This window comes from Aphanomyces astaci (assembly GCF_000520075.1).
Source record: "Aphanomyces astaci strain APO3 unplaced genomic scaffold supercont1.307, whole genome shotgun sequence".
NCBI classification, from domain to species: Eukaryota; Oomycota; class Saprolegniomycetes; order Saprolegniales; family Verrucalvaceae; genus Aphanomyces; species Aphanomyces astaci.
Genome location: NW_009798570.1, coordinates 1,727 through 10,254, shown reverse-complemented (window position 1 = coordinate 10,254; position 8,528 = coordinate 1,727). Strand labels below are relative to the sequence as shown.

Here is an 8,528-nt window from a genome sequence, read left to right as displayed (position 1 = left end):
TATGGCGCGTTGTTTGCTGCAGTGGTTCAGCGTTTTTGGCATGTGTTATCACTGGGTGAGTGACCAGGGATCCCACTTCAAGAACGAGGTGATTGCCGAACTCAAGCATGCGCTGGGGGCACATCATCATTTTACCACGGCTAGATGTCCGTGGGCGAACGGAACAGTCGAAAGTGCGATGAAAACGACCCTCAAGGCGTTCCGTGCACTCCTGTCCGAGTGGTTGATGCAGCCAGACCAGTGGCGGCTGATTGTCCCAGTGGTGATGTTGGTCCTTAACCAAAGTCCGTCCGACACACTTGGTGGTGTGGCACCGATTACTGCCATGACGGGTATCCGAGCGATGTCGCCCTTGGATCGCATTCCAAGTCCGGCGGCGACAAAAGTTACAACGTTACACGACTTACTGTCGTGGCGAAATGATGACATGGCGGCGATGGCAACCGCCTTGGACAAGATGCATGCGACGGTGTTGGACGCTGCGACAAGAAAGCGTCAGAAAAACCGTAAGATCGAAGAAAAAAGGTGCGGAAATGGCACAGTTCGACGTGGGCGATTTTGTGCCGACGACGCCTTGGAGGTGACGGACGAACTGCTGCGCCACATTGCGCACAACGCCGACAGCCAGGTGATCGATCAGTTCCTCGACTGCCGCTACAACAATCGAATGGCCTCTTTTGAAATGTGTGTGCACTGGTGCGGCCTACAAGCAATTGAAGACTCGTGGGAGCCGGCGGCCAACTTGTTGGAAGACATTCCAACTGAGTTCAAGCGCTACGTGCGCTCAAACAAGGCCGAACCCCAAGTCAAGGCAATGGCAGCTGCGTTGGGCGTGACGCAATCGTTGGGGGGGTTTGTTGCGAATTTGCCATTCGCAGAACCCCTGAACCCCTCCCAAGAAAGTATCCAAGTGTTCCATTAGGTTGGATATCCTGGGTGTGATCCTATTCGATAGTTAGATTATTGGCTGCCCAGCAGCTGTATGATTAGGTTAGGGTTAAGCCCCAGTGTCTACTTGCCACTGGGGGGAATTCACTTTGTGATTTGCCTTTGGATCGGACTTCGCAAGGTCCGTCAAGTTGAGACGCAGCAAACAGCCATGAAAATGAGAATTACAGCACTTGGATAGATCCCATTTATTGACGCGCAACGCTATGACACGAAAGACTTGGCACAATGTATTGTCCTTAGCTTAGCTTATTGATTTGTCATTTTGATGTGTTGAATCAACGGCGTCATTTCTCATTGATGAGCATTGTTGCACGTTGCGAATGGTCAAGTATCGACCTGAAGAGTCATTGTTTGTTTTTGTTTTTGCTACTATACGTATAGTATTTGATTGTGCATGAGAATATGACAAATTTACTTATTGCAGTGATTTCCTAAGTGCTCACCTCTGCGGCAATACTAGTAAAGTAGTTCATGGAACCAGTTGCTCCAATAAAAACATGGCTTGCATTATTTGAGGGTTAGATTGTCGTAGTATTTGTAGTGTTTGTTGATCATGCCTACTTGAGATTATTTCCCGAAAATTATGCTTCACTTGATTTTCAAACGTTTGATAGTTGAAAATTTATACTACCTCTGTTCAGAAATAAATCAAACAATCAGAAAAAATGGAAAATGAAGTGCAACACACAAAAATTCTTGAATCTACGAACATGTCCGGATAGAGGAGAAAACAACGAATCCAATGGCAGTGCTTTCCCACCAAAATTCCACCAATCATAGATGGCCGTCACGTTTGAATATTTAATACATTGTTTCATATAAAATCGTTATCCGGATAGCCGGTTACGGATAATACCAGTGTATCCGTATGATTGACTCGAAATCAACAGCTCAGTTTGAAATATACGCGCGTCACCGAAAGCCAACTTAAACAACGACCAGCGCCAAAACGTTCTCCACCTGCTCCTGGCGTGCCTTCGGGAAGGCAAATTGCCTCACGGCTCGTTTCAGTTTGTCGCTGGGAAGTTCGGCGTCACTCGCTCCATGATCCGCTTGATCTGGCTACGCGCACAGGTCGCCTTGAACAATGACCAGCGCATCTGCGAAAGCGTAGCATCACAAAAGGTTAAATGTGGACGTAAATTGAAACATGATGACATTTCTTCTCGACTTAAGGAGCTGCCAAAAACCTCACGCACAACGATGCGCGCCGTCGCCGCTAGACTTGGCATCCCCACGACAACCCTCCACGCGTGTGCCAGCCACCGAACTCACCCGACATGAATGTGTTGGATCTAGGATTCTTCCGTGCCATTCAGACCGTGGAACGAAGTCAGCATGGCGACGCTGGACAGCAACTTCATGACGCTGCAGTCGTGCCTACAAGAAGTGATCAAGGCTGCCGGTGACAACAACTACAGGATCCCACACATGGGAAAGAAGAAGTTGGCCTTAGCCGGAAAGCTGCCCGAGACTGTTGCATGCGATCCTACTGTGTTCAATGACGGCTGCACCAGACTTGGTGAAGAAGACATCGACAAGAGACTCCAAGACCTATCTCAAGAAATTGCGGAGGCCTTGGAAATGGCGGAAATTAGCAACCTGCTTGAGGACATGGGATTGTGACATAATTAAATACACTTTCTTGCATACTTAATCATAAATATTTTTTTGATAGCTCTGCGTCAAAATTTGTTTGATTTATTTCCGAAAGTCAAGTTTTGCGATTGTTTGATTTATTTCGGAACAGAGGTAGTAGTTTCAAGCCTTGATGACCTCCCGTTCCACTGACAGTAAGGTGTATGTGTTTACTAGCGATATACGACAGTCATAATGAGCACTTTACGAAATTCTAAACGAAAATTATCGCTCAATAAGTGAAAAAACTGCAGTACATGTCGGGATAAGTGAAGGGAACTGGTACACGGTGGTAATATGGTACTGATTTGAGATGTAATGTTACTTGGGATTGATTGAATGCTAGTTGCCCCCCCTTATTTTACTGTTCAAAGTCCTTCCCCTATGACCACATTGAATTCTGTACTATGAGGGAGCGCGAAGATGTATTCATAGCGCAAATATACAGCAAATCAACCTGCAAATCTCGCAGCATTGCATCATCTCATTAAAGCTGGGATTTTTTGAAGTCTCTATATTGTTGGCATCATCCCCCAAAGTTAACAAGGTTTCGAGGTTACAATCTCCGGAGAATTGACATCGAGACTACTACAGTGTAATTCGCAAAGTGCTATGGAGATCACATAACACAAAGCACATCTTCCTACGCCCGGCCGAAATTATGCCACACATCACCAACTACTACGTAGTATATATACAGTATTATTTTACCAACTGAACACAGCCCAATCCAAGCTATATTTTGTACATACATATAATAGCGATGTACAGTAAGCCATGTACTTGATTGGGGGGGCGGACAGGCTTTATTGTGAGGTATTAATTTGGTGCTTTGAAATGCATTATTAACAGAATATTTGAGTTTATATGAATAGTAGTTGCGCAGCCCTAACTTGATACTATCATTAAGCCCTTCGTCGACGACCACATTTAATCCAACGGTGAATTCAGAATCACATTAATTCAATTTACACCGAACTCAAAGAACCCAACCCAAGAGTTTCCTTCCACATTGATTGAATTGTAACCCTGTTGCGAATTTGCCATTCGCAGAACCCCTGAACCCCTCCCAAGAAGGTATCCGAGTGTTCGATTAGGTGTGATCCTAATCGCTAGTTAGATTATTGGCTGCCCAGCAGCTGTATGATTAGGTTAGGGTTAAGCCCCAGAGTCTACTTGCCACTGGGGGGAATTCACTTTATGATTTGCCTTTGGATCGCTTTATGATTTGCCTTTGGATCGGACTTCGCAAGGTCCGTCAAGTTGATACGCAACAAAGAATTCTTTAGTAGCAGCCGTACGAGTATGGAACAAGGAAGTCTGCCGTTTACGAGCAACCTGGCTAGTGTGACGGGAACGCGGTCTATGGAGACCGTGGTGGCCGTGCCATTGCCTCCGCCGAACCAAGTGGAGATGGACGAGCTGCGGATGCAAAGCGTGGAACGAGCAGCGATGACGTTAAGTCATTTCAACGAAATGACGTACGAATAGCTGGCGCAGTTCCATGCGCAGCAAGAAGCTATGGCGAACGGATTGAAGATGAGTCTTCCCGACAGTTTGCGATGGCGAAGGCGATGGAGAAGAATCGCCTGGAACAAGAAGAATCTCGAGTGATTCTTTTACGTCAACAAGAAGAACTGGTTCGTCAGCAAAACGAACTTAAGCGAGCGATGGCCGAACAAGCCAGGGTCTCGGAAGCGCATCAAGAAATGCTCCGCCAGGCGTCGGATGCGATGCGCCAGCAGAACTACAAGGTAGAAGAGCTGAACCAGAAGGTCCGACGGGATAGCGAGCGATGGGGATTATTCGCTGAAGCGACCAAACAACGATCGCCATTTCCGTCCGAACAAGCGGCGCCGACAAGCCGCATGGAGAACCTCATAGGTGTGCAACAGGTGCCGCTGGCACCTATGTACAAGGGTTGCACGAAGCGCGAGTATCTAGCCTACTCGCGGCGCGTGGAAGTATTAAACCGCGGCATGGGCGGTACCATGTTTTTGATGCCGTTCGCGGCATGCATTGACCAGAAGATTGTGCCGCGTGTGTGCGCACATGATTTTGGAAAGTCGTTTGAAGAAATTACCGAAAACGACTGGCGCGATTACTTTTTATCGGCGCGTGAGGTCCAAGAGTTGGACCTGGACTCGGTTGCGAAAGCGATGGCGTCGCTCAAGATGGACACGAAGATCCGTGACGCTGAGTCTCGAGTCGGTCGGCTGCTAGCCGATTTCTACGACAAGTTGGAGCAACTGGATGTGGCGCACTTGCCGGAGCAGGAACCGAAGCAGTCGGTCAAGATCCTCACGGCGGCGATTCGACCGTCGCAGTTGAAGGCAACTGTCGAGCGACAGTTGACGTGTGAAGCTAACAAGGCGTACAAGTCCGAAGTCAAGTCATTCTGCCGCTGGTTAGTGTCCCTAATGGACAACTTCATGTTGTTCGAGTCGCAATTAGTTGCGATGGATCCAAAGCTGGAGCCGAATCGGCCGCGGAATATGTCGAAAAACCGCGGCGCCAATTACCAACGAAGAAAGCGGATAGCGGGGCGCCACCCAGAGCCCCAGTGATGACCGCTACAAGCGCCCCGTATGCGAGGGGATGTTTAAAGTGTGGTAGAGACCACAAGGTGTTGAAGTGCCCGAAGTACCAAGCCGGAGAAGCACAGCGACTCCTGGACCAGCGGTTCAAGAAACCGCATGTCGCTGCTGTGGCCGCGCCGGACAAGAAGACGGACAAGAAGACCAAGTTTATTGGTGCAGCCGTGGCTGCGAACGATGTGGTCGAAGCGCGCGCTCAGCGCACCTTGGATTGCGACATCAATGGCCTCAAGGCGACGACACTGCTCGACAGTGGTGCTGAGCAATCGGTGTTGTCGCCGACGTTTTTATCACGTCTGGAAGAAACGGGCAATTTTACGTCGCCGGTGCGACAGTTGGACGACGCGATGGAATTGGGCGGGTTCATGGAGGGCATGAAGCTCGATGTGGACCGCGACGTCAAGTTACTCTGACGCGTAGCTCACTGAAAATTGGACGCAAAAGTTGGTGGGGGAAATAGGTAGTTACTTGTATATAGATTAATGCCCCGAAGAACTTCGACGTATAAGGAGCATTTGTAGTTGTCGAAATATATTATTGTGTTCGTGTATGTCACTGCCACAAACAGTAACTGTAAGTCTAGAGAATTAAAAGCACTTCAAATAAAACAAGAGCATCCACCCGACAACGCTATGAAGCTGGAGACACAAACAACGTTAACTCACATTGTTCATTGACATTGTCAAATCGATTCGAAATTGGAGCCACCAGCAGTACGTACTCGAATTACTTCAGCAATGGTACAGCTTAAATTGAATACAAGTACTGTTTAACAATACTACTACTACAGTAAAGGGAATAGGATAAGAACTTGTGGCCATTTGACTTTTTACTGGTGGCCACTGAAAATGTCATGTGTTGGTGTTTTGCTCGTGGTTAAACTGTGGAACTAAACGAGAATTACTTGGGCATACCTAGCCTCATGCGTATCGACGGTAGGCATTCGAACTGTATGCTAACGTTATGTTGATGAAATGAATGCAAGAAGTACAGGGGGATAGCTACGTGCATATTGGTGATACGCTGTGCCCTATGTGCCTAGGATTTAGCTAATGAGATGTGACTACACTAGCTAGTAAAACTCTAACACGATTGCCTTCGAAAAGACATAGGGCCCACTGCTTCTTTGCTTGTTTTATGTTTAACTATGATGGAGGGATATAAACTTACACTTACTGGGCTGCTCGACTATGAAGCAACAACCCAGTAATGCCCACTAAGTAAAACTCAACCACACCATTTAACCACGAGTGAATCCCCATGTCTAACTCTACCTGAACATCCATGAGCAAAACCCCAAAACACCACTAGTGAAAAACTGCCTCCCCTACAGTGCGTAGCATTCACCGTTGGTACGATTAACGGTGTACAACGTTGTATGCCTTCGTGTTTCACGTTAACGATAGGATTGTACTTATCGTAGCAAGCAATTAGTCCCACCCACTTACTCAGGGACGTTTAGGTCAATAGTACCAAATTCCCTGAGTGAGTGGGTTGAGTGGGGGTGTCACCCACTCACTCGGGGAATGTCAACAGAATTTGCAATACTGATCGCTTCATTTGGTTTCACAGGTTCAAGGATAGCACAACTGCATATTACAGTACCGTATTACAGTATTGAATACTAACTACAGTTTTAATAGTAACGGTACTTAAGTACGTATTACAGTATTGACGTGAAGACGTACTACAGATTAATAGTAACAGGAAGTAATGATAATACTGTATTCACTGTCAAATGCAAGTACATTCATTCCGGCATTCATCCACGGTCATCATCACAAGTAAGTCTACCAATTAATCCACATTGGTGGAATTTGTGGGATGTGACAAATTGCCTCATGAGGACAAGCCTCACGGTCTTATCTGGACATTAATCGGAATTAATTCCGGATAACGTTATAACAATTCGTGTCGGAACCTCCTAACCTAATTTCAAGTACGACTTCTTGATTCAGGACTTTTCTTTTCAACCTTTGGCCATGAGCGATGGTAAACGTAAGCGGGACTACAACAGAGAGACCCGGACGTGTATGCTCTGCGGAGAGCCGAATGTCAGCTCAGCTATCGCAAAGATAGCATCGTCAAGCACTTGATCAGGAACCAATCAGACGAGCACGCTCAAAGTATTGAGTGGGACGGTGCAAAGAACCCATTACAACCCCGACAGTACTTCGAGGAGCGCAAGGGCGTGAACCATGCCTTGTTACTTTGATTAAAGGGCTAACCCTTCAGAAGACTCCCCCAGTCAAAACGGTATCCTCGTTTCATCAGGCTATTACTGATGAGAAATATTAGATCTTGGTGGCGATGACTTTGACTTTCATTTAGAGCGACTTGTTGCACTCCCAACTACTGTCCACTCCGAGATAATTATTCGAATTCTTGGCAGTTTGTGTAAACAACGTGGCCTCCCACTGCCACCGATTCCAGTGCATCCCCAGACTACTGAGATCGCAGTTGAAGAACCATCGAAGTCCAAAAATCGCCAGCAAAGCGACTAAGTGACGAAGATGTTGAAAACCTTAGGCCATGTGTAATGAAGTAGTTATATAACGTAACTTCCGATTGCTTCATACTAGTATATCATAAACATTCTTCATTTACTTCGTCAAACCTAACTCAGTCAAATTTCAGAAGTTTTCCAAAAACTATCGAAAACTTCGGAAACTATTGAAAACTTCCGAAAACTGTAAAACTATTGAAAACTTTGAAAACCTTCCGAAAACTTCTGAAACTTTCGAAGAAATTCAGAAAACTTACGAAAACTTCATGTCATGTAGCAAACTTACAGAATCCTACCGAAAATACCCAGGAAACAACTGAGGCTTCTACGCTACTCCATGTACTAAGCGCAGCAATCGTTTCATTACTTCTGAGTTACACTGAATGCAATATCTGCACTACGTGAGGGAGGTTCATCGTTGGTGGCGTCAAGACCTTGGGCTGCTTTTCGCTGCCCAGATTTTCGAGGCTTCAAGCGAGATCTGTTGACATTACAGTTATGGATTGTTGTAAAGGTACAACACACCTGTTCACGTCGTCTTTCGACTTCCTCTTGGCGGGTGAATGGTGTAGCGTGGACATTGTGTTGTGTTGAATATGACAAGCATCGCAGACGTGTGGACGAAAGCCTGATGTGAGAGAGGTGTATGGGGTGTTGCGGGAAGAATGGCGGATTGTATGGTGGAGTTGGTTGGTGGTGTGGGCAACACCAACCAACACCACCATGAGGTAATATCTCCGTCACGACGAAATTAGATTCACACACAACCGATATGTCTACACGTCATTATGACTACCTCGTAGTGTTGATGCTTACAATTGCAGCGATGTGCAACC

At 46.5% G+C, this 8,528-nt stretch overlaps 2 protein-coding genes across 2 annotated transcripts; both read left to right on the top strand.

Moving 5' to 3' along the window:
- Window positions 1-40: 40 nt before the first annotated feature.
- Window positions 41-922, top strand: H257_19007 (hypothetical protein; the record flags this gene model as incomplete). The annotated part of the gene is made up of 1 exon (XM_009848164.1): window positions 41-922. The coding sequence occupies one exon, from the start codon at window positions 41-43 to the stop codon at window positions 920-922; it is 882 nt and encodes a 293-aa protein (XP_009846466.1).
- A 1,367-nt stretch (window positions 923-2,289) lies between these two features.
- H257_19006 (hypothetical protein) lies at window positions 2,290-2,577 on the top strand (the record flags this gene model as incomplete). Its single annotated transcript, XM_009848163.1, has 1 exon — window positions 2,290-2,577. One exon carries the CDS (start codon window positions 2,290-2,292, stop codon window positions 2,575-2,577), a length of 288 nt encoding a protein of 95 aa, XP_009846465.1.
- Between the last annotated feature and the right edge of the window lie 5,951 nt (window positions 2,578-8,528).